The sequence below is a fragment of the Cygnus atratus genome, chromosome 13 (genome assembly GCF_013377495.2).
Source record: "Cygnus atratus isolate AKBS03 ecotype Queensland, Australia chromosome 13, CAtr_DNAZoo_HiC_assembly, whole genome shotgun sequence".
Lineage (NCBI taxonomy): Eukaryota > Metazoa > Chordata > Aves > Anseriformes > Anatidae > Cygnus > Cygnus atratus.
This window is the reverse complement of record NC_066374.1, coordinates 1,165,049-1,190,197: the sequence shown is the minus strand read 5'-3', so window position 1 is coordinate 1,190,197 and position 25,149 is coordinate 1,165,049. Positions and strand designations below refer to the sequence as shown.

General features: G+C 37.4%; 1 protein-coding gene across 1 annotated transcript in view; it reads left to right on the top strand.

The window, feature by feature from the left end:
• Positions 1-25,149, top strand: part of TENM1 (teneurin transmembrane protein 1) — a 325,742-nt gene that overhangs the window by 170,023 nt on the left and 130,570 nt on the right. The window contains exons 7-8 of the mRNA XM_035541547.1: positions 1,014-1,254; positions 14,396-14,634. Of these exons, the coding sequence (XP_035397440.1) occupies positions 1,014-1,254; positions 14,396-14,634 (480 nt within the window). The remainder of the gene's footprint in view (positions 1-1,013; positions 1,255-14,395; positions 14,635-25,149) is intronic.

Sequence of the window (25,149 nt, the reverse complement as noted above, 5' to 3'; positions counted from 1 at the left end):
AGGGGACAGGGAGAGCGAGGGTGAGTGTAGGAATGGGATTAAGACATACTAGGCTGGAGGAAATTAGCTGGAGGAGTTTCAGGTTAATAGTTTCACAGCTTACCCAATCCGGCGGTAATGTTTATCAGCATCTTCTTTGCAAATTATTTGTTATTGTTCATTTAGAAAGGGATTTCTTGCCTCTATTCTCCATAGCTGCATCTCATGCTGCACCGAGAGGTCTTGGACACTCCTGTGGGAAATGAACACGGTTTCATCATCCCTTCCAAGTTCTGCTGCACAGTATGTGCATCTTCTGTATTTGCATGGGGCAGGCCCATGGGTGCCCCCCATGCACTGCTCATCACATACCCATCACCCATCCCAGCCTCTCCTGTGGCTGGAGCTCTTTGCCAGCCCACACGCTGCCATGAGCCCTTTTCTCCAGGTATCTGGATCATTCAGTTAGTCATTCAGAGAGCCTTTTCCCAGCACTCAGTTAACAAATGCAGTACCAGAGTAGCAGAAATGCATTGATCTTATTTTATGGAAGGTATTTATTAGGCGGTAGGAATTATTCAGTTATTTTCTTTCTTGATTTTAAGTGAGAGAATAATTCTTGTACTGTGTCTATTTCTTTTGCAGCTCTTCTTAAATGAGATTTATACCTGATGAAATCAGTTGGTATCTGTGCAGCAATTCAATGCCAACTTGATTTATTTGTTCTTTAACCTCCTCCCCAAAAAATCCTATGACAAACTGAGTGAAGGTTATATCTTCTTCTACTTTTTTGTTGTTGTTGTTGTTGCTCTAACTTCAGTGCTGGAGGGTACATCTGTGTCTAATACTCATCATTTCAGTAAAGTATTGCACCTTAAATTATTTCACACTGCACCAACATTTTACAGACACCTGAGTTAATAACATGATCAGTTGCACAATGCTCTAATCCCATCAAATGCTATATCATCCTCATGCTCTCCCCGTCCTTTAAAAACAATAAGCCTATGGGTCTCCCTTCTGTGTCGTTTCAGACATGCCAGGGAGCCCACACAACCAGTTCACGTTCAGACCCCTGCCGCCACCGCCTCCGCCACCACACGCGTGCACCTGCACCAGGAAACCACTGCCAGCAGCCGACACACTCCAGAGGAGGTCGATGACGACCCGCAGCCAGCCCAGCCCTGCTGCCCCCACTCCCCCCACCAGTACACAAGATTCGGTGCATCTCCATAACAGCTGGGTCTTGAACAGCAACATACCGCTGGAAACCAGGTATGTACCAACCTGCTCTATACAGGTTAAAAAATGTTTAAAAAAAAAAAGGGTTGGAGGCCTGATGTTGGTATGTGAAGATGGTGGGGAATGCAAGGTCGTCATTCGGGACATGCCAAAGCATTTAGATTTGAGGCATATAGTGTAGCCGTGCGAGATTGTTCTTAATTGATTCATCTAGATTGTCAACGCTTGTAAAAGCATGTGTTTTGCAAAGTTTGGGAAGAGATTGATTTCCTTAAAGTGCATAGGTTACATAAGTATGTTAGAGGTGTGTGCAGCAAAGATTTGTACTCCTCTACTTGTATGACCATCCCACGTTCTCCCAGGGACGTTTTGTAATCAACAAACAGGTGGTTTGTTCTGACACTCCTGGAGTAGGTCAGTGTTCAGGATTTGGCTTCCTGTTGATAAGAAATGATGTAATAAAAATAATACTAAGATAATACTAAATAATACTAAAATAATATTTCCCTCAAGGCATATTTAAACATGTTATTGCACGTGTACACAAAGAACATCATTTGATGATCATTTGATAATAGAGAAGTGATACAGGTCCAAGAGATGTATGGAGCATGAAGAGCCTTACATTTGGGAACTAGGGAGGAAGGGTTCAACTGCAGGATCAGCCACAATTTACACTAATACTCCGTTCTGGAAAATAATGGAAAGCAAATACACTATGTATTCAGCAAACCTGTGATTCAGAACCCAAAATTCTGCCTGCAGAGGTGCATGCATAGCTTCCTCTGAGTCTTTGACCATAAGCTTTTTCATTCCTGTGAAGTATTAGCTAATTTGATGGCTTTTAACTACAGCTGTGTTTGCTGACTTTATCCCTAAAACAAGCCCTTGAACAACCTTCTTCCTCTTTATTGTGAGCAGAGTTTCAAGTTTGGACTAGGGTTTCCTTTAGCTTTTAGCACTGTCAAACATAGGAAGTGCATAACTGTCGGTTAAGGTGGTGGTTGGTGACACACAGATGAATGTCTGACATTCAACTAATCTGAACTAGAGAATGTAAGGCAATATGCATAGAAGTGTTTTGTTGTTAATGCACACGTCCAGTGGCCATTTATCACAATTAATCACTGGGACCTCATTTTTTTTCTTTTATGGGAAGTTTGTTTTTATTTTATTACATAATTTAATTTTAATATACATCTTTAAACACTTAACTGCTGCTAATTAGAAGTGTCAAATTAAGTATTTCTTCTCTGAAAGGCTGTTAAGTTGGGATTCAAGAATAAGCTGATTCATTCTGCAATAAAACTTTCTTTATTTGTCCTAAGGACAAATCACAAAAAGAATGAAGGAGGATGGAAACTTTTCCTCCAAAATTGAACATGAACAAAATTGTAGTTCAGCTAGTTCCTCATCTTATTGTGTTTATTCAGAATAAAATCAGAGAGACAAACTGAAAGTAATTTTGCAAATACTTGTATTACATTCATTCTTAATTACGTTTGTCCAGATTTCAGAACAGAAATTTGTCATTTAAAATTGAGTCAAAGGAGAATATATTTAACTTATTTAAACTGAGAAGTTAAGGATAAAAAGAACAAAAATCAGATAACAGAATAATGGTGAAATAATATTCATTGAAAATACTAAAAAGTACAAAATTCAAATGCAGATACTCAAGAAGTATCACTGAAATTCTATTTCTTATTAAATGCACTTTAAAAAAAATCAATATTGAATAGATGGTTGGAATCAGAGCTTCTATTTACATAATCTTTATAAAGATAAATGTCTGCCATTCATGATGTCACAAGCTTATCTATCTATACTGTCTGCTACACAGAAGACTGCTCCTTAGGCATTCTGTACCCACTAAGTACCTTTTGATTGTCTTCAGACAACACTAAAATAGATCTTATTTAGCCCTTCTGCATCCCTATTCACTATTTTCTTTTCAAACCTCCTTGCTGGGAAAAATACTTTGCAATTTTAAGTGTTCACTTCTGTGTTTGTGGTTTTTTTTTCTGTTTTCTTTGTTATTATTTTTACAGATTTGAAACTTCTCATAAAGTACATTTTCTAGTGTAATATCTGTATATCTACTTGATTCTATAATCTGTATAATTGGATACTGATGAAAGGGCTGTGCAGTGGATTCGTTTTTCAGACTGGAAACCATACTAGGGGCAACCCTTTGGCAATTCACTAACTGGGAATTTTCCACGTTCCTAACCTTCAGTGGTTGTTTCAGCTGATTTCATGCACCCTCCAGCAGCTCGCTGCAGTCTCCCCTGAAGCTGGCTGAAAGGCTGCATAATCTGCAAGTAGAATCTGCAAGACTGTTCCCAAGATGTACCTGCAGTATATGTGGAGACAAGTGATACAGCAGGGGAACTTTGTAATAAAGAACATTTGTGATTACCACTTCTCAGAAATCTCTAGTACATGGCATAGCCTTAGAGAAAAAGCAGGGCTCGCTGTTTGTTTTTTCTGCCTTTAACAGGGAGTGATTCAGCCAGAATCGAACAAATACTTTGGCCTAATATCTGGATTCTCGTGCCTTCCTCCTGCATTAATGTTTAGCTGTCCATTAAAAATAATCCTGCAAAATAAAGGGAAACATGTCAATGGCAGCTGTATTTCTGTGCTAAATCTTTAATAGCACAAAATCTACCTAATATGTGCATACTAATATGTCCAAGCAGATTTATTTTTTTTTAATTTGGAACATTTGCAATCAAAAAGAAGATTTAGAGACAGTAATTTATTCCCTACTGTAATAACTGGGCAAAAATCAGAATGCACATGTTCAGCTTTTCTATCCAACTGTATCTCCTGTTAATCCACAAACAGCACATGTGTTTGCATGGTTTAGCTCCAGCCACGTAGTATGAGACACTTTCCAGGCAGGAACAGATTCCCTAGAACTAATCATGTGACTGTAAATCCTGTTCACCCCAGATAATGAGAAGTGAAGCAAGTTTATGAGGCTGCTTATGAAGATAATGCATCATATTTATGTAAAAGAAAATTCTGTAGTTCTGAAAATGTTTAACATACTCTGATTAGAGATGTATTTGTGCACAATTGGTTTTTGAAACCTACATTAGGTGAAAGGGGCTGTAGTAGAGACGTTTAATGAGGTCTGTGTTCTGAGAGGTTTTTTGTAGAGTAAAACCTGGTTATATTTTAATTGAAAAGGGCAAATCAGGAGCTCAGTTCAGTGCTTCATCTAGAGGTGTTATATGCATGGACTGATCCACAAACCAGTCATGTCAGGACTCGACTTTCTGGCCCAACTGTTCACTGAGGACACCGACTTGGAAAGTGGCAATGGCTTGTTCGAGTTCACACAAGCCTTTGGTAAAGCCAAGCCCAGTCTTGAGCTCTGTCATTGCCAAGGCCAGTTCTCGGCCTGGTGGTGATTGTAAACAACCTAAATGAACACAGGAATTAGGAACACCTTAAAACTTCAGAATACAAGTCGTAGAGTACCTCTAGAAATTGGAGAAAAACTGGATCTGCAGGATATGTCCCAGCTCATGCTGCCGGCTGACTGTGCTGAAGCCTTGGGCGCTGCAACGTGCCCACAAATGCAGATGCAGGCTCTGTCTGTATCCATGCACGCAGTTTTGAAAACAACTTATTCATTATTAAAATGACTTATGAGAATGCAGTAATTTCATTGTGTCACACAGAAAACTAATTTGTAAGTATGGCTGGAAAAAGACTGCAAGGATCTCTCGCACTACATAAAAACACAGGAAACATCAATTCTCTTTTTTAGGATAATGCTATTGGGCTCTTACATAAATTGATTTTTTTCTACGCCCCCAGAATAAAGTACTCCCAACCTATTGCTTATTCTCTCTATTTCCACTAAAATAATTGTTTTTTCAGGTTTCATAGATACTTTGCTCTAATGTTTCAAATCTTATGATTTACAGTGTAATACATTGTCATTATCTCTGACAGCCCCATCTGAACGTAGCTTACTGCATTTTATGCAGTATGTATTAAATCCTGACAATTCAAAGGAGTGTTTTTCATTTTCTCCGTGCCCTGTTAGTTAGTGCTTGTTTCCATATATCTCGCATTTTTGCATTTGTTTACTCTGGTGCTTGCTATTTGTTTGTTTTCACTTAAATCTAATTCCCAAATTAGGAAAAAAAAATATAACATCAAATATGGATTATTATCTGGCATTACTCCTGATGCTCCTTACGGTATGTTACAGTCCCCTCATGGATAAACCATTGGATGTGCTTATTTTGAGGAAAGTTAAGTTTTGCATTTAGATCACCCAACCATTAGATCTTTTATTTTTTCTTTCTAAATATCAAAATTTCCCTCATGTTGATTTTATATCAATATGTTCATTTTTAGTCCTGTTTTGTGCTTCAGTGTTTTACATATTTGCTTTATCCTTCCTTTTTTAAATCAAATTTCTTTCTAGTTCCCCTAACCCATTTAGCAGTGTTGGCAGTAAGGTTAATGCTGTGCTGAATGGACTGAAATCTCCCTTCAATGCACTGGCGATGAGCCAAATACTGTGAAGAAGACAGCTTAATTTAAGCAATCTTATCACCATGGTAATAGCTCCTCTAAAGGGACAGTAAGGTACCAGACCATGAACCTGAGATTCAATTATCATTAATTTCTATAAAACTTTGAAGTACTAAAACTAGATTAATAGGAGAAGTATTTGGGGTTCAAGGCAGTTGTGATTTTTAGTTACTCTTCAGCAATATTTCAGAGCCCTAAAGTTTGATTATGTCTTTAAATACTTAAAGACTTAGACAGTTTTGGAGTTAAGAAGTGTATTTAGCTCCTCATATAGATGAGGTCCTTCCTTTTTGTATTATATAGTTATTTAAGGTGCCTATTTAAGGCTCTGGGTTTCTGTTTTCCTAAAAATACTATCTTGTTTATGATACTTTTTAGAACCGGGGAGATCTTAGCAACTATCACTTAGCAAGAGATACATTCAGTAGTATGGTTTTCCCTTGTTCTTTTTTAATCAAGCTCATAATTATTTGTGCCCTTCAAAATGAACATTGATGGGCTTTCAAACTACAAAAACCTGTGCATATTGACTCTCCATTTAAGCTGAAGTAGTGCTAAAAGCAGAAATAATCACAGAAAATACATATATATAAATGTGCATGCACAAAAGCAGTTGAGAATGAGCTCTTGAAGATTTATTCTTTCTCCTTGCACTCTTATTTGAGCATCCTGTGAATCTTACCCCAGTGCAGAGATACAGAAAGCACTTTTGTGCCTTCCTTTTTTTCCCAGTTCAAGGTTTCCATAGCAAACAGAATGGCTTTTATAGATCCCGAGGCACACAGGTGTTGATGATCATAAACCACCAAGCAAGGAGACAATTACTATTTGAGCAATGCAATTCATTAGGAACTTGTTTGTAAATGGAGCCTTCTCCTGTGTTAAATAACCACACTTGTGGTTATTCCAAAAATATAAATGCAGGGGTAGCTTCATTTATGTTCCTTCCTTCCAACAGTCTTGTTCAGTATTTGCTGTTTTGACATTTCTCTTGTATTTTGTCATTTTCTACCTAATTAAACAATAAATCCAGCCTGTAAAGAAGCTGATCATATTAAAAAACAAACATGTGGCAAGGGGCTTAAATCCAGTCCAAGTCCCATGTGTTTCCACTACACAGAAAAAAATAAAAAATAAATTAAGACTTCTGAACTGTAAAAGATGAATTGAAAACGGTAAATATGACAATGAACTTAAAATAAAAGCTGTAAATATGACCTTAACTTTAATAATGCAGGAAAGATACCATCCTGTATGGAAATAAAAATGTAAGCATTTGTCAGCTACAATGAATTACAATTTTAATGTCGGCAGCTATGGTACTTGAGGGTCCTTCTTTTGAATAATTTGAGATCCAGTCACTTTGGCCAATGTGGCGACTTAAATTGTTCGTGTATAACTGTTACTTTTCTTTGGGAAAAGCTCTGGTTTGGCTTTCCCTGGAACAGTGTGATAGTATTTGTATGTATAAATGTTTTCGTATGTATAAATGTCTTTGTGCAGCCCTATAGTAAGCTGGGTCATAATGCTGCAGATAGTCTTTGCTCATTATTTTGAGTAATGGAATAGTATAGAAAGTAATAAATAAAAGTAAAGACATATTGCTATTTTATGGCCAGCAATAAGCAAGCAGGCCTGTTAGCTTTCTGTAAAGACCAGTATTTTCATTTACAAAAACTGAAAGAGAATGAGTATAAATTTGGAAAGAGAAAAATAATTACATATTAATACAACAGGTCTAGGCTGATTTGGAAAACAGAGACTACAGTAGTAGAAAGGGTCATAGATCTGCAGAGTACCTTATCTTTTTATTTTTAAGATAAAAAAGTATATGTGAAATGTTATTGCCTGAAAATGTGTATCTGTTCCCTGGATAGCTATTTCTAGGAAATCTGTTTTGGATGACTAGATAGTATTTTCCATAGGAAATATGCTCCTGTCATCCAGTAAAATTTGTTGAGTGAGTGGCATTTGCCGCTTTACACCTTGGCTTTTGACCATGTGCATGGGAGTGCAGGTATTTGGACATAGACTCAAATTCTGGTAATAAATTCAGTTGGAATATGCATGAATACCCACAGGATGAAATTCATGGCAAAGAGAACTATGGGCAACTCTGTCTACTTTAGTTATCTCATGTTTATTTATCTGTTTTAAGCCATGCTTCTAAACACAGAATATAAGCAAAAAAATCACAATATTAGTAATTTTTCTTTCTTGTTTCATGGTTTTACAGTATTCTGCAAATATTACATACTATTCTTTATAGAAACTATGTAAATATTACTGTAAGTACTATTTTGATTTTCCAAGACAAAAATTAATATACTACTGAAAATATAGATGAAACCACGAGCTCCCTTATTCCTTCCTTGCCCCACTAACATCTGTGTATTTAGATCAGTTTCACTCAGAGGTCACTTGAATTGTAGTGAAAAGGAAAGTCCTAAGGCACAGAAAAGCATTTTTTAAAAATACTAGATTAATGTAGCAGCGTCAAAGTGTATCATACTAATACAGCACATACTGATCTATACAAGAGTGACTTCTGCCTTCAGTGTGGTAGTTTTTATCTTTTTTTATTAAACAGTCAATGAAACCAGAAGACAATTGTACTTTAGACAACTGTTCCATATTAGAAGCTGTTCTTGATTGATTTTGGCACCATCCTGTATTTATAGAATTATTGTTCCAGATTTCTGCCAGGAGCTTTAGTCACCTGGTTAGCAGACTTAGCTTGCCTACAGCAACGACAGACCAGTGAGTCATCATCGTGTCACTGTTGTTGCGCTGTACTGAAGTACTAAGTAAGGGATACAGGTTCTCTGTACATCCTTTCATGTCCAGAGTCACGGGGCTAGGTTTTCAAACACTATGTAAAGTAACTAAGAATGAATAAAGGGAAACAACTCTATGTGAATGATTCAAAAGACAAGTCCTGCTCAAAAGAGGAAATTTTAACAAAGCGGTTGTATTCCCAAATACAATGCCCTGGTGGGATTTAAATGTATTTCAATTATACACATAAAAATAGAATGATAAAATAAGTTAGATAAATATTGTTCACGGCCATTTCCCTCTTCTTTCACACTTGAACTTTGTTTTTCCTACGGTTCTTGTAAGCAGAAGGATAAAACAGGGCATAGCATTGCACCAGATAAAATTATGGGTCTGATTTTAACTATAATTATAAGTCATGTCTTATAATTTCCATACAGTTTTGCTGGGTAGATTTTAAAGAAGACAGTATGGTTCATATATCTTCTTTTGCCAAATAGTTGTGTTGTTTTCCCTTAGCATAGCTGCCTTGTTTTTATGCTAAATGGTTTGCTGAGTATGGGAGGTAAAGGAATAGTTTATAAACAGATGTCTATTATCTAATTATCTGATTACTAACTATTACTATCTGATTATTATCTAAGTTTAGATGTTCATGTGTTTTTTGTGTTTTTTTTTTCTCCCTCTCCCATTTCTTGTATGTAATAGAATAGATAAAAAATCAGTAAAGAGCAAGTTTCTGCTTCTTGCCAGTGTCACAGGAAGTATTAACTGTTTTAGAAGAGTCAGCTAACAGTGGGCTTGTTTGATATTTGCCCAAGTAGGACAACTGTTTCAGTTCCAAATCCCTTTTGGCTGCCATCTTTACATATTTTCTGGATTTCACAAAAATCAGAGTTGTTCTTATGTTTCAACAGCTATGCCTCTGAAAAAATCCCTTTGCACTTCTTTTGACATCTAAATCAAATTTTATTTCAATTGCCTACTTAAGCATTGATATAGAGATACAGTTAAATATATATACACACACACAGTTACAGAACTGTTTGAAAAGAAGTTGAAAAATTTACATGATCAAACTGGAGGCTTCTTAGCTTTCCTATCACTTAGCTAAGTAGTAATTTACTATGCTTTAGTAACTATTTCTTTAATGTGATACAGGTACAAATGTGTATCTACTTGGTTTACCCAGGAGAAATGCAGACTAATTTTTTGGTATTGCAAGATTTCTGGCATTTGTGTTTTTCCTAACTCCTGCAGTGGATTGCTTTTCAAATCTTATTTTGTTCTTCATTTTTCCTCTTACACATCTGTAACTTTTAATGAAAATGAAGGAAAACGTGTTGTAGGTACAAATGAAAGTGGATTTCTAGGCCTACAGGTGCCAGGCACAGGGCAAATGCATAGAACTTAGAGAAGCGGTATCAAGCCCTCGACAAAGCTGAGGGACATTACTACAGTGCTGGGATATCAAAATATTTTCTCAGAATTTAATTAAGGAATTCTGTGTGGGGTTAATCTAGTTTCTGTAATAGAATTATTTATTTACGTAAATTCGTTTGGGATGCTGCTTCATGTGTAGCTTTTACAGGACTTGCATTACCACTCCAGAGAAGAAGCCAGAAGTATATAACAAAACATCCAGATAGAGAAGGATGTAAAGAAAGAAATGAACTCCCATTCTCTCACCTTCTCCTAGATGAGAATTCATCATTTTTCTATGAGTTTCACTCTTGGAGTTATATGCCATTCCTCTTATTGCTGAAAAAGAGCACTTAGATGAGCCCCATGAACATTCATCTTTACAGAAAGCAAGCTATTCTGTGATCAGCGGGACTAAGAGGTCTGATTTCATGCCTTATGTCACCTGAACTACCCAGCAGCTCCCTTCCCTTGGTCCCTATCTCTCTACTGGGCATGTCAACGTAGCAGATTTACACCTCGCTATTGATCAGTCGATGCCTCTTCTGCACAGGGGGCTGGATGGCTGCTGTAGTGTCTTAGGGAGCATGACCCAAGTTTGCAAGCAGCTCATTAAGGCTTTGGTTCCAGATCAAGTTGATGATTTTCATGAGTCTGGGAGAGTTTTTTCCTTTCTGTCAGTTTTGCTTTTGAAAGAGTTCAAAGTTTGGAATTTTTGTCAAGATGAACAAATGGACAGATAGGTAGATAGACATTGTGGTTACTTTTAAAAAGAATTAGTATTTTCCAACTGTGTTTTTTAGATGGTGAAATTATTACTGAGCCTTGAATATTTTAATGTCTTGGAATTATCGGTGTAAAAAGTGACTTTTTATTTCATGAACAGATGCTTTGCAGATTATGTCTTGTACTTCTCTTTTTAAAAGAATATTGTCTTCATCTTTATGAATGGTTTTGATGTTTTTGTGAATATTTTAGAACTTCCTCACTTAAAATGAATAGTCTTATCAATCATTCTTAAAAATTCTATGATTCTTTTGTATTTCAGTTTAAAAAAAAAGCCTTAGCTTTTCTCTTAGATCGAGTATTAAAGCACATATCAGTCACATATAAACTTTTGAACTGCGATTTTTATTATTTTCCTCTTTAGAGAGCCTGATTCTATAGAATTGATAGCAACAGTTTAGCGTGTCCTAATGTCCTTTGGGAACAGTGGTGTGCTTAGACAGATGAGTAGTCGTCTGTGTTTATGAGAACATAGTCGTAGTCTAGCTTTGGAAATTTGTCTTTGTGCCACTAGTGTTTTTCAAATTCTATAGAAATGTCTTTGGGTACTCGATATACTCTCCCCTAGAAAAAAAATGAAATGCATAAACAACTGTGATTTTTAACATTTTCTCAACATTATTTCACTGGTAGCTCACTATCAGTGTAGCATTGCACCATAATCTTAGTTTTATTAGAACACGTTTGAGCAGTGTAAATTCTCCTCTGTGTCAGCGTAGTCATCTATCTACAAGGGTATGAGCTGGATCCAGCTTGTTTGTACTCCTCTGCTATTAAAGTAATCCATCTGCACCGTAGTATTTTACCATCAGGCTATGAAGCCACATTTATAAATCCTTGTGCAAGAGAATGAAAATATTCCTGGCTATTGATTGCAAGTCTATTAGAGCCTTAATAATAACTTGGTAACTTTCAGTTCAGCATTTCCTTGCCTTTACTCTCATACCTTTCAGCTATGCACCATAAAGGACAATCAGTGCTGCCAATATCAGACCATATTAAAGTAATTTCAAAAAAAAATTAAAGGAAAAATTATCAAATAAGTAGGGATTTTTACATTACGTCTTCAGAAGGCAATTAAAGAACTATTGACTGTTTAATATATGATTTTTTTAATCTGTATGTGTGTGCATTTGTGTATGTATATACGTATATATATTTTATATGTATATGCATAATAATACATTTTCTACTTTATATGATGAGTCTGCTCCCTCAAATATCAGTAGGAATTTTGCTGTGATGTTCTTTTCTACTGAACGTCTAAGTGACTACATATTTTGTAACTGCTGACTAAAAAGACCTCATGTACTTGCAAAAGCCTTCATGTGTGACAATGAAGCATTGAAACCAAAATAGCCAACTGTATTCTGATGGCCTGATAGGAGTGAAACAGAATTATACAGTCCTGTAGACAGGGTATTTCACTGGAGTTTATTATGTTCCTGTATTTGAATTTAGCATTTTTGAACTCAAATGGTTATAGGTAACATTACTTTGTTCAGAGCATTGCCATCTATTAAATAAGGGTCATGATATATGTAACTACAGCTATAGAAAAAGGAGAGGAAATTAGAATGAGCCTAATATAACTGCAGGGTGCTGTACTCAGCCAAGTGCAGTTGTCCTCTTTTTTTTGGCTGAATGCTGTTTCCTTGTGCAAGAAGTATGAAGCAGGAATAACTAGTATACTCAGCACAGGTAACGCAAAATTTCCTTCTCGTGGTTCATCAGAACAATCCTGATATGTAGGCACTGTGAACAGCAAGCTTACCACTGTTCTCGTTTACTTTCTTTTTTATGCAACTGCCTGAATAAAAGGCCTTTTAAAAGATAAAACTGCCCTGTAATACCTTTTTATTTTCTATAATCTGGCATTTTGGAGAACCGTAACCTTTCTTTTAAAATATTCTAATGGAAATACATAATATCATACTCATTACACCTTTTTGGCAATTACCTTTCCAGGAACATGTATTTACAATATTCTTAAAGTCAAATGTCACAGTGTAATCACGTTTCATACTCTTAAGTGTTTGATCCTGTGTACATCCCACTGTGAATGCAGCAGAGAAATTCGACCAGCGTGGATTGATTGATCCACATATGTTTCCTGGCAGCCCCAGCACACATGGCATGGTGGTGCTTGCCCAGGACCACAGAGCACCTCCACGTTCCTCTGCTGATGGAGGAATGGGGATATGGGTTGTACAGGAACCAGCAGCAGCAGCCCCAGATGCTCTTACTCAGCCTGGAGCTCGCAAGAACAGGGCTCAGCTCAAAGCACCTGACCTGCAAATGGGTCGCCGTTTCACAGCAGCGTCTCGCTTCCACAGCAAAGCTGCAAGGAGCTGAATTCTGTTCTCTAGGAAATGCCTTTCTGAGTCAGAGCTCCTTGGTTAAACAGAAAGGCTGGGGAGATTCAGGCGGAAGCAATACTCCTGTGGCAGCTCTATGGCCAGGGCAGTCCTTGTTCTTACCAGCTGTGTAGAGCCTCTGCCCCTTCACTTCTCACCTCTGACCTCATGGGTTGAGGCAGAGAAGTGAGCTAACAGGCTCCCAGAGAGGCTTAGATCTAGACAGCAGGAGACCTAGATGCACATCTGTCAGAAAAGAGCATGCTCAAGAAGTTTGACCACTTACATAAAAGAAAGAGGAGCCAAAAAAATACTGGTTTTCAAAAGAATATTTGGTGTGATCAGTCCTGGATGTGTCTCTTTCTGCCACAATTTCTGAGCACACGATGTCGTAAATTATTGTTTAAAGTTAAATATTTTTCCCTAATCCTCTTGGGGAGCACTTGTCAGTCCTAACTATCATCCATCTTCCTACAGTTAACTACTCTGTGTTTCTCCACCAGTGCCTGTACTGCAAGGCACGTTCTGTGCCTTATTTTTGTGCTAATGGAGATGTTCGCTATTTTTTCTTGAAGTCAATCAGTTCTCCAGCCCATGCTGAAATAGCTCCCCAAATGAATTCTTTCTTGGTATGATGAGAGTCACCATAGTAAGCAAAAATATTTGAAGAAAAACTGCTCACAAAATAGCTCAATTAAGAATACTAAAGAAATTGTACTTGCCTATACATTAACTAAAATCCTTCAAATTTAGCTTTGATTTTCTACTATTCTACTAAGTAGTCTCCTTTTTTTTTTTTTTTTTTTTTTTGAATCACTGTTCTCTGGAGAGATTCTGCAGTAAAAACAAATACTCAAAGAGGTGGTGGCATTGCATGTTTTGTGTCCTCCTGGTGAGACGAACACCCCTGGCTGTGTTTGTGGGCAGGGTGGGTGCTGCTGGCCAAAGTCCCCCTATCGCTCACAGCCTTGACGAGGTGCACAGGGCTGCGGGTCCTGGAGGAGCCCTGGGCACAGTGCTGCCAAAAGCCAAGTCCTCCGTGCTGCTCGGACATCCTGGGCGGGATGTTAGGATGCGTTTGTGTTTTTTCAGTGAACTTCTGAAACAAACTTCTAGGACAGAGGATGTTCAAATATACCTTCTCCTGTCTTTTATATTTTCCATACGCTGCATGCAATATTTATCATGCAATGCTTAATAGTTCCTTTCACTTCTTACAGTGCAAACTGGTTTTTACAATGTGGTTCTTTGTCTTCTTTTCGTAGGCATTTCCTATTTAAACATGGATCGGGGTCTTCAGCTATCTTCAGTGCAGCCAGTCAGAACTACCCTTTAACATCCAATACTGTTTACTCTCCACCTCCTAGGCCTCTTCCTAGAAGTACATTTTCTAGACCTGCCTTCACTTTTAACAAACCTTACAGGTGTTGCAACTGGAAGTGCACTGCTTTGAGTGCTACTGCCATTACAGTTACGCTGGCGTTGTTGCTAGCCTATGTTATCGGTAAGCCTCTGTTTCTTTTCTATGCTGAATTATTTGTTACCTTTTCTGCTCTGCTGTCATGCTTGCTTTTACACTAACACACGTTGTGATTTACCAGTGGTGTTTGCCAGTGAGTCCTTTGTAAATTCTGGCAAGCAAAATGCTATGTTGGCCAGAGGTTGAATACAATGTGGAGCTCTCATTAACTTTCTACTGTGTTAACCTCACTACTGTCTACTAGAGAAAGAAATATTATTCAAGATGACATGTTTATACTAATAGAGGACTCCTACTGATTTTAATTGCTGTGATATTTTTCTTAAATTAAACATCTGATTTTCATATCAAGGCCTACAACATTGTTGCTCTTATAAAATTATGCTGAAAAAATATTGGTAACTCTACGTTGTCTTTTGTTTGGCTACCTTATTTCATTTCTTCAATCTGGTCACAGTTTAAATCTTTCCTGTTTTCCCTTTAATATGTATTTCATTGGATAGACTTGCAACTAGCTCTAAAATCATGTAGCATTTTAAGCCACATTTTCTACGATATATTTTGCTGTCCCTGTATTGAATTTATGTTTCAGAAAAATGTTACATAGATTGAAGTGCATTAACTTAATTTCAAGCTCATTTTTGGTAAGTAAATTTGCAATTTTGTTATCATGATAGGTTGCCAGGATTTATCACAATAGCTAGAAACTCCTTCCTTTTCTTTTTTTGGAAGATAGATATATTGAAGGTGGGCTTGCAGTCACTGTGATTAAAATTGTACATGGAAGAGCAAATCTTTTTGACTTACTATATGGCATTTTGGCTGAACATTAATTATCACACATTTTCTATCTGAATTGAAAATATTATGGAACATTAATTTTGTTGAATCTTAGAGTGTGGCTGTGGCTTCTATAAACGTGAAAATCTAATGAATTTTTGCTAATGTGATGCATTTTTTCACACACACATTCTGTTGATTTAGTTGCCAATTTTCATATGAGCAGGAGCCAGAGTATCTGTCCAACATCTTATAACTTGGGTGGGAATAACTCTGGGCTTACATGGAAGGTCATACTTGGTAAAACTGGTATGGAGATACTGAGGTATACCTCCAAACAGAAAAGCAACCATTGATATTCTGTATTCCCTGAATAAACATCTTTATGATTAAAATTATGAAAATTCCAGTCACTTATATTTCCCACTGTACTTTTTGTCCCATAGTGACAAAGTTCTTGTTATTCTCAGTGAGATGCTCATCAGGAGGGTTTTTTTTCCTGACATCGTGATCTAATGCAGATGGGAAAGCAGATTTGATCATTTCTGGTGTATGATTATTAGATAGCACCTGAGGATCTATTAAACTACATTAATTGCAGATTTACATAACAGCTGGTGAGCATATGCCCTCAGTTAGGACTGGCTGTATAATTTTTGCAGCCTCATCTGTTTGGTACATATATGTCCCACCCACACCGTTTCAATTTTATCTGGATGAAGCATTGCCTGCTTAGATTTCAGTCTGCCACTGAAAAAATTTTAACTTTTTGAGATGTTCTGCTGTATGTCATCAGGCTGAGAAAGCTGCAAGTGCTCCATATCACTAATTTAAAAAGCTCTATATGAACTTCTTGTAGACACGCCTGTATTTCTCTTAACTTGGTAACATAAAAGTATAACATGTATTTTCTTGATTTAGGCAGAACTAGGTAAAATTAATGTAATTTGAATTTTACAAATTATTGGTAGTTCTAGTGTTTGGGGTTTTTTAATAGCATAATCTAAATATCTGAACTGGAAATTCTAATTTAAAAGATTTTCTAAGATGCAGTTATTTGCCCTTATTTGCCCCAGAAATTATTCAGTTTACTAAGTTTTTCTGCAAATGCAAGTATTAGCTGGCTTCTCGCAAATTAAATATCTGCTGTCCATTTCTGATTGGTGAAATACTTAATTGTGTTCATGGTCCATTCTTATGAGTCAGGTACCTTAATTCCTTCAATTTTGTTAGGTATGAAGAACAGCATATAAACTATTTTCCAAGTTTGGTTGCTCTGTAGGGTTTCATATTTTGCATATTTTTCCATGTCCAGAATTTAAATGTGAATGTTTCAAATGAGAGTAGCTGAATATACAAAATCAAACTATATGTAACACCGAGGTTAAAATTCACTCCAGCAATTACTTTGCTCACCATGCTTCCACTGGGTCTGACACCTCATTCCTCCCTCCAGGAGGGCTTCCTTAATGACAAAGGGAGTTAGGTCTGAGCAATACTACAGACTTGGGTCTAAGCTGTAAAACAGAACTCATAATACTCCCAGGGGAAGACTTACCTGGGATCAACTCCATCATTGTTACTGGAAGAATAAGGGAGAGTTTGTAAAGGCAGAGTTGTTTTCAACGTTACATTTTATGTTATAGTCTGCATTAAACAATAATGATCTGTGATTTTTGGCCAACTGAACATAGATCAAAATTTAAGATTTTTCTTCCCCTTATCTGGTAAGTTAAATGCAATTTCTAAAATACCTCGCACTGCTGCTAGATGCAACAGATAACTTGAGACTGTCAAAAATAAATCCAGATCTCAGCCTCAAGTTAGAACATTCACAAAGTCCTGGAAATCCAGTCTGTATTCCAGATCAAAAATTTGCAAGTAGTCTTGTATTTGTGATGAACTGAAACCTGCACCAAAGTGCTCCAAGCTGTGATTTCTTTTCAGTCAAAAGGTGAAGTATCAAAATATTTTTGTTATTTTATTTTTTAGCCTTTCCCTGTTATCAGCAAGACTCAGTAGAGAAGCTTTTACTTGAGAACACATACTTCTGTATTTTCTCTCCTTTGAAGTACTAGTCAGTTTAAAAAAAATCTGTTTCCATTTTTGTTCTATAATCAGCATGTTTATTATTTGCTACATGCTGAAATAAATCTGACTACTACATGGACAGTAAGGAAATTACAGAACTTCATAAATGGTTGTATAACAGCTGATTTATTGAAAATCTGTAGTCATAATATTTAGTTTATCAAGTAAAACACATTTTCACTTCAGTAAGAGTAATTTCTGTGAATAGGTTTTAGAGTCATAGTAGTTACTATAAGAAATGCTCATTTCATAGTGCGTGTGCTTGGTCTCCTCACCATAAATGTCTTGAATTATCTTCTATTGAATAAAAGCATATATGCTTTTATATTTCTTCTATACTTTAATATATGTTGACAACTTTAATGCATTCATGCCAACCTGGGGCCCATTGCTCAACTTTTTCCACAAAGAGGTCAGTAAGGCAGGTGAGGGCTGTGTCACCCAGCAGGAGGGGGATGCTGGGGCACATCCTCGGTGTGTCCAGGCACTGTGGCAGCTTCACCTGTGGCTCCCAGGAGCCCATCCAGGGCTTTCCGAAGCCAGCAGAGCACTGGATTAAGGCAGAGTGAAATTGCCACTGGAGTGAAAGACTGACTAGGGAAAACAAGTTATCTACTCGTGCAATGGAAATGTGAAATGGGCAGTCTGCCTGCTAGCACTCGCTGTGTCTGGAGGGCATACGAGCTGTGTGTGTTTTAAAGATTTATTCAAATCTGCAAATCAATGCTCATATTGGGAAAAAAATCTGACTACTATAGGGAAAATTATTGAAATACATAAGTATTTCATATTCAAATTACATAAGCTGCCTTAAAGGTTTTCTATTTTTGATTGTAAAACAGAAGCAGATAAATTCTGGCTGTTTGTTGATGTGTGTTTCTCTGGCATGAGGCGTTTCAAAGGACTGAGATGGATACGTGTCCCTAGTCTAGGCTCAGATATATTTATGGAGATGACACCTTGCAAAAGGGCAGTGTGGAAACAAAAAGTGAAATTTCTTTAACAGTACTGGGAAGTACTTTTGAAATAGCGTTCAAATCTGGTAAGTAAAATGAGGACTAGCAAACTGTAGGCTATAGTCAAGTCTGTAACGTAGATTCCTAATTATCCCACAAAATATGAGACCATATCTGTTTGATTCAATGCAGTCAATACTTCTGTCTCTCTGTTCATCTATTGGTCTGTGTTAGTATAAACAGTATAAAATAGGTTACCGTTGTGGAGTGGTGTACTAAATATTCTCTTTTTTTTAATCTCATTGTAATAAAAGCCTAGGAAGGTATCAATAATTAAAGAAGAAATTCAACCAAAATTTCAGAGTATACAAGGCAAATACAAGAGATAAAATAAGAAATACAATATTTTTTTGCAGTTTTCATACCATGCCATTTTCTTTAAAAAAAACGACACAGTGTTTGATGATGTGACTGCTCATCTAAGTCATTTTTAGCTCATTAGTAAGTAGGATTTTTCTCCATGATAGCTTACCTTTTTATCAGCTGCTGATTTGGACTTGCAAATCACTGGTCCTATTGATTAAAGGTGCTGAACTCCTATGGTTCTTATTGATTTCAGCGGGAGATGCAAATGTTCTGTGCCTCTGAAAATCGGATGCCATGTTCTTAGGTGTAACCATGCCTGACTACAAAATGACTATTTTATACACAAATGAATTCTCAAGTATGAAAATGAAGTTGTCCCTATCCTTTGTGATATTATCTCTATTTTTGAGTATGCACTGGAGATGGGTGTTGGGTTTTAAATTATATTCATACTGAGGGTGAAGAAATTAAAACCTCACTGCTGTTTGCCATTCTGACCTACCATTTCTTGCACTGTCCAAGGCAGAAGAGTGATGGCTTCAGCACTGGGAAAGGCTAGGCCAAATTTAGGGGATGGATGTATCTCACAGCATAGATTTATAATATCGGTTATATAGCTTTATACAATATAAAACAGTAGGAAAAATATAAATCCTTAACTCTGAGAACTAGAAATTATGTGGGAAAGGCTGAAGGGGTATTAATATGGTGATTTCACACTGAAGAGTATCATGGTATGGTACACATTGCTAAATGGTTCAGGTCTAAGTAAAAGCCATGACGCAGATGTGCAACTCTTTGTAATGCTGCTGAGCTCGTCACTGAGATTGCTCTCGGTGAGACAGGTCCATCAGAGTTACACAGCTGGAAACCATGGCCTCTGTTCTCTGGGAGCCTGGGTCCTTTTGATGAGCTTGATATTGTCGCAGGTCTTTAAGTACGCTGAGGAGGAAGTCTGACAGCATTGTACTATTGTCTGAGATTAGGTTTTGTTTGTTCCTAAGGCTAGCGGATGGCTTAGTAATGAAAAGTGAAACCAGGCTGGTCATTATATGTCTGAGTAGGAGGACTGCAGGAGAGGGGGGGTGGTTATTTTTGCTCTCAGGTATAAAAATATGTTGTGTATAAAGAGAAGACTGCTTGAGATAGAGGAGAATGCTTGAGCTGAGACAGATACAACAACTATGTGGAAAAATCCTTACCTTGTGAAAGGATATGTAGATGGTCCAGAATAATGTAGTGCCTCAACACAAATAAAAAAAATAAAAATAAAACAAGGATTCTTATGCTGAATTAAATGTTAACAGTCTCAAAATTTCAGATTTGCTTAGAGCAGAATGACGTTAGATTTTATTTACAAAATGAACTTGCAAAAGAACTCCCTTTTTGTAGGTCAAGATCAGAACCTCGATTCTGACTCTAGTTGTATTCAGGTATTTTTATACCAATTCACCTTTACAGTACCCAGCTGCAATTGAAGAACTTTGTGCACCGTGGGCTTCATGCCACAGCGAAATCCAGTTTTATAAACTGAACCTGCTAGCAGCTAGAGAAAATAAATATTTCTCTGGCACTTCGACAGAGCAGGTGCAGAAAGAGTAGTCAGCTGCTGAGATAGTTTGTACTACAGCTCTTCTGCGGGGTAGGCTTCAGGGGGATGATCTACTGAGATTTTCCAAAATAACTGGAAACAGCACAGAAAGCTAAACAGAAGTCTTTAGTAGAGGTCAGCAATTTGGAGAGACTTCACATTTGTAGGATTTTTGTCCTCTGAAGTTCGTCTTGGGGGTTGATAAGTACTTACTGCACAGGACTTTTCTAACATCTTCTCACTACTGAGAGTCTGTTTTGCACTGGAGCCAAGCCTCTTATTCATATTCTGCCAAACTTGTAGCACAGGAGTTGACAAGCTGTGCTTACACAGAAGGTAGATAAGAATAAATTAAATTAGATCATTGGCTTCATAGCAGATGGTGGGTTAATCCAGTTTACAAAGTGAGTTCTGAAGAAAAAGAAATGCTTATAAATTTGTGAACATTTACTTTAGTATGCGGCGGAGTTGCAGGGACCGAGTTGCTTTATCTGGAAGTGTCAGTTGGTTTTATTTAGATGATGAACAAAATAAGCAACCTGCTCATTTACTTCAGACGTAAAGCCCCAAGCTTTGGTTCCAAACAGAGCCCAACTGGTTCCAATTACAGTAGCAACCTGAAGTAACCAGAAACTGCCCCTGGACAGAGAAAATCCCTTAGACAGCATAAAGCCATATTAGCCTTTCTTGTCTTTGTTCTATGAAGGAAAATTATAGGTAGGATGGAAGATACAGGTCTTTAATTTATCTTCTTCTGCAAGAGATCTGTTTTATACCTAATAATTACTTTTTACCTAAGAAGCATAATAAGTTAGCCAATAAAAGCTCTGCACTGCAGGTAGAGTCTTCTGTATTTGAGATCGGCCATTTCAAGCTGCCCTGAGCATCTCCCCCTTGCAGCTGGCTGACTGAGGGAGAAGCTTAGTTTCATCCTGTTCATGTGGTATCCTCCATTCTCTTTAGCTCCACTGAATACAGACTCCTCCAAATTTATCATCTAGACTAACATCCATAATGCATGCTGTAAACAAAAAAGTATATGTCCACTCTTACATTACAATTTCATCTGAAACCTTGAATTAAACAGGACTATCCAATAAAACACAGGTATGGTGGCATCCATTGTATAAGCTCTATCTCCAAACATTATGTAAAGAGGGTCAGATTTTGCCTTCAGATATATTTGCCTGCCTCCAAATCACCTCAGTGAGAGCAGTGTACAACTCTGCTTGTGGCAGAATGCAACTCATAAATACCAAAGGGATCAAGTCATGGCAGAGGGGTGAATATGCTGGAGGTTCAAGCAACCAGGAAAGAATATCTTTTCAGATGAGATTTGCAGTAAGATGGAAGAATCAAGGAAACAGAAGTCAAGTGGGATGTTCAGGAATGCCAGGTAAAGAAGTGTGGTTGCTACCAGCAGCGACAGTGTTGGCACTCAGTTTCCAGACGAGAGGCTTGTGTTAGGTCCGGATGAGGGGACATTATGGTTTGATTCTCCTGGTGACTCACTGAAGCCCTTCCTAGCTTTAAGTAGGAATTTTGCAGTTGTGAAGCATACTGATGCTGGTAACAAGCTGGTTAAATCTCCACTTACCTGGTAGTCTTTGGTTTTGCTTGAAACTGTAGCAGTTCACCAGTGGTCTTAGGCACCCCACCAGTAGTTGAGGTATTTTAGGTGATGCACAATACAGGGTATCTGATGGTAGAATTTTTCTGGAATGCCAGGTGGCCACAGTCAAAGTAATTGTTGCTTTTTCTGTAGTATCAGTGTCTTCATCATACCTTGAGGGTTGTTTTTGGTTTTTATGGGAGATTGAGCTGCATCCAGTAACGCATCTTTAGTTGTAAAGATGGATTTTGATGCTCTTAGTCAGCAACCAACCCTTAAAAATACTGTGGTTATGTTCTTTTTATATAAACATCAGTCCAGAAGACTAAACTTTGAAGAAGGGACTGATACCTTGATCAGAAACCAAATCTCAGACAGAGGTCTGGTGTCATCTTCTAATTGGTCTATGGAGTAGGGTCTTGTACCTGTGTGCTACACGTGGGAACTAGAGCTGAGCATCTTACAGATGGATTTATGCTGTGGTAAATAATGCGGTGGCCTACTGTTCAATTCCACAGCTCTATCTGTGCCCCTTTGTGTGAAGGGAAAACAGCAAAAGCCAGAAATGTACTAGAAAAATCAGAAAGAATGACTCAAAAGAAATCTTTTGAGGTTTTAATGGAATTCAGTACATGCCTACTTACTTCTTAAGAGATTTGGGAGAGAGAGAGAGATTTGAAAATTTTCTTTAATCTTATTTGGTGAAATATCTATATATTTAAAGTATGATGTATGTATGTTGTAGGAAGCAGAGGCTTTGTATAAATAATATTTACCTTATATAAAAGAAAAGTATCACAGAAAAAGAAGAGGCAAGCTAAGCCTCTGTGTCTGCTAAATAAAAATGTATCACTCCCTGTAGTTAACTTCTGACGAAGGTAACTCTAAGAATTAATGGCTTTACTGTGGTACCTGGTCTTTTTACTGCTGGAGTTATACTTGGATCCAAAGGTAATTTGTCAAGAGCTACAGTTTGCATACATACCAACTTGATAGCTAATGTAATGAAAGTCAGATTTATTTTAACTTTGCAAGATGACCAGGTTTCTGCAGTGGTAGTAGTAATTTAGTTTAATTCAGGTAGATCTTACTTTCACAGCCATGTGCTGTGTTGTTCAAATACTCAGTCTTGAACGTAATTTAATGTGAAGCATGACTACCAATATCACGTGTAATCTCCCGCAGACTGGAAGTCAAGAGTCTGAGGCTGGCAGAGACCACCATCTCCGCAATGTAGTTGGTGTTTCTCAGGGAGAAAACAGACTGTCAAACATGCATACAAACAGCTTTGCTAGCTTGCCAAGCTTTGGCATGAGCTATAAAAACAACAGCGCTTCCCCTGCCTGAAGGGAAGGCAAAGCAAGGAACTCTTCGAATTGGTGCGAATGGATGACAAAATGCATAGTGTATGTAATCTGGAAAATACATATAGTAAGGAAAAATGTGCATTACATATTCAGCCCTTCCTTTGGTGACGTACCCTCTGCAGCACATGCAAATACTGTCTTAGGAAATGAATAATAGTGATAATGGAAATAACATATGAAAGCAGCTAGACCATGCTCATGATTGTATAACCACTAAAAGTTTATTTATGTTATGTTTTGCACCTGGTGTTGATCTGTTTCAAGTGCTCATATAATTATTTTCATTAGTATAAAGAAATGTACATTCATTAATTATCAGTCCCATTGCACTTTGTTCCTTTCTGTTATTAACTCTTTATATCATAATAATGCCCAGAAGCTCAAGCCAGGAGTAAGAGCTGCCTCCTCTAGAGATGTCAAGGCATACAGATTTTTGTTGTACCTTCTGTAAGGAGAAGTAATCTGTCTTGCATTAATAAGCTTGACTATCAGAGCTTAGGTCTGTGTGATTTGGCTGCAAGCCCCTTTTCAAAGTATAAGCACAGTCCCTTGATCGTTTCAAGTCCATGGAATATGAAGCAATCCAGCAAGTGTCCAGCTTGAGAAGTCTCCACTAACACTGGAGTAAGCCTCTAGCATCTTTTCTGGGGACTGGGAATTTACAGCCCCAGGGTGCGTCTTCCAGACCTGGTGCTGGGGCAGTGCTAAATACAAATATAAATGTGGCACAAATTCTGACAGTGTCGCCTCACTAATGCAATAGAAATGCTGTAATTTGCTTGGTTTGGATCATGTATCTATGCTGGGTGATCCAGGAGTGCACAGATCTGAATATAATGATTGTAGATTGGCAGCTTTGCATTCCTGTAGTAGTTTGGCAAGGCCTTGCAGGAACCCATTGAAGGCATGATTTTTTGCATTATAGTTTTATCTTTTAAGTGTGCAAGCAAGACTTGGGAGCAAACATATAAAATAGATAATAAACTGTAGGTTTCCTATTTATGTCAAGATTTTTTTTCTTAAAATAGTACAAAGGAAAAGAATGTACTTTCTCAATGCAAGACCTCATTCTAGATCCCACTTACTTCTCTTGAAAGTCTCTGAGGTTCATACCCAATTCAGGAAGAGCAGATTTATTGCCTTTGAGGCTCCCACTGTGGGCAGATCCTACTCAGTGCAAAATGTTGTGTGTGGCTAAAGAGTCTGTTACTCAATTTTTGCTCTTTTTGTGATGATTTCAGCTCCTCTGTGGGGAGTATCCTCAATCCATATTTTAATGGGTCATCAGTCCTCCCCGCTGAGTTACTTCAGTGCTAAGGCAATGTCTTCCTTGGAAGAATAAGCCTTCCTCTAGAATGTCTAATTGTCTAGAATGACTGCAGTACTATCACAGTATGCTTAAAATAAGATCCTCTGTTGCTGTCTTTCTCCTACAAGGTTTCGATGCCTCAAATTAGAAAGAACAGAAAGGCAAGCAGAAGAAGTGAATGGCTGTATAGCCAAAATGGAGTCGGCAGCCCCCATGTATGGAGATAAATTTGTAAAAGAATTAATTTATTAGATTTGCCAATGCATACATAAATAAAAACTATATTTCCAATAACGTGTTACAAACTAATTGCATATATTTTAGATCTGAAGCCAGGTGTTTTGTTTTTGGTTTTTTAGTCTGCAACGAAATTCTAGGGCAAATCTATGAAGTCAGTGTTTTTACTAATGTTCAAACTTGTCTAAGTGATAACGTTTGGGAATGCAGTGGGCACAATTTCACTTAGA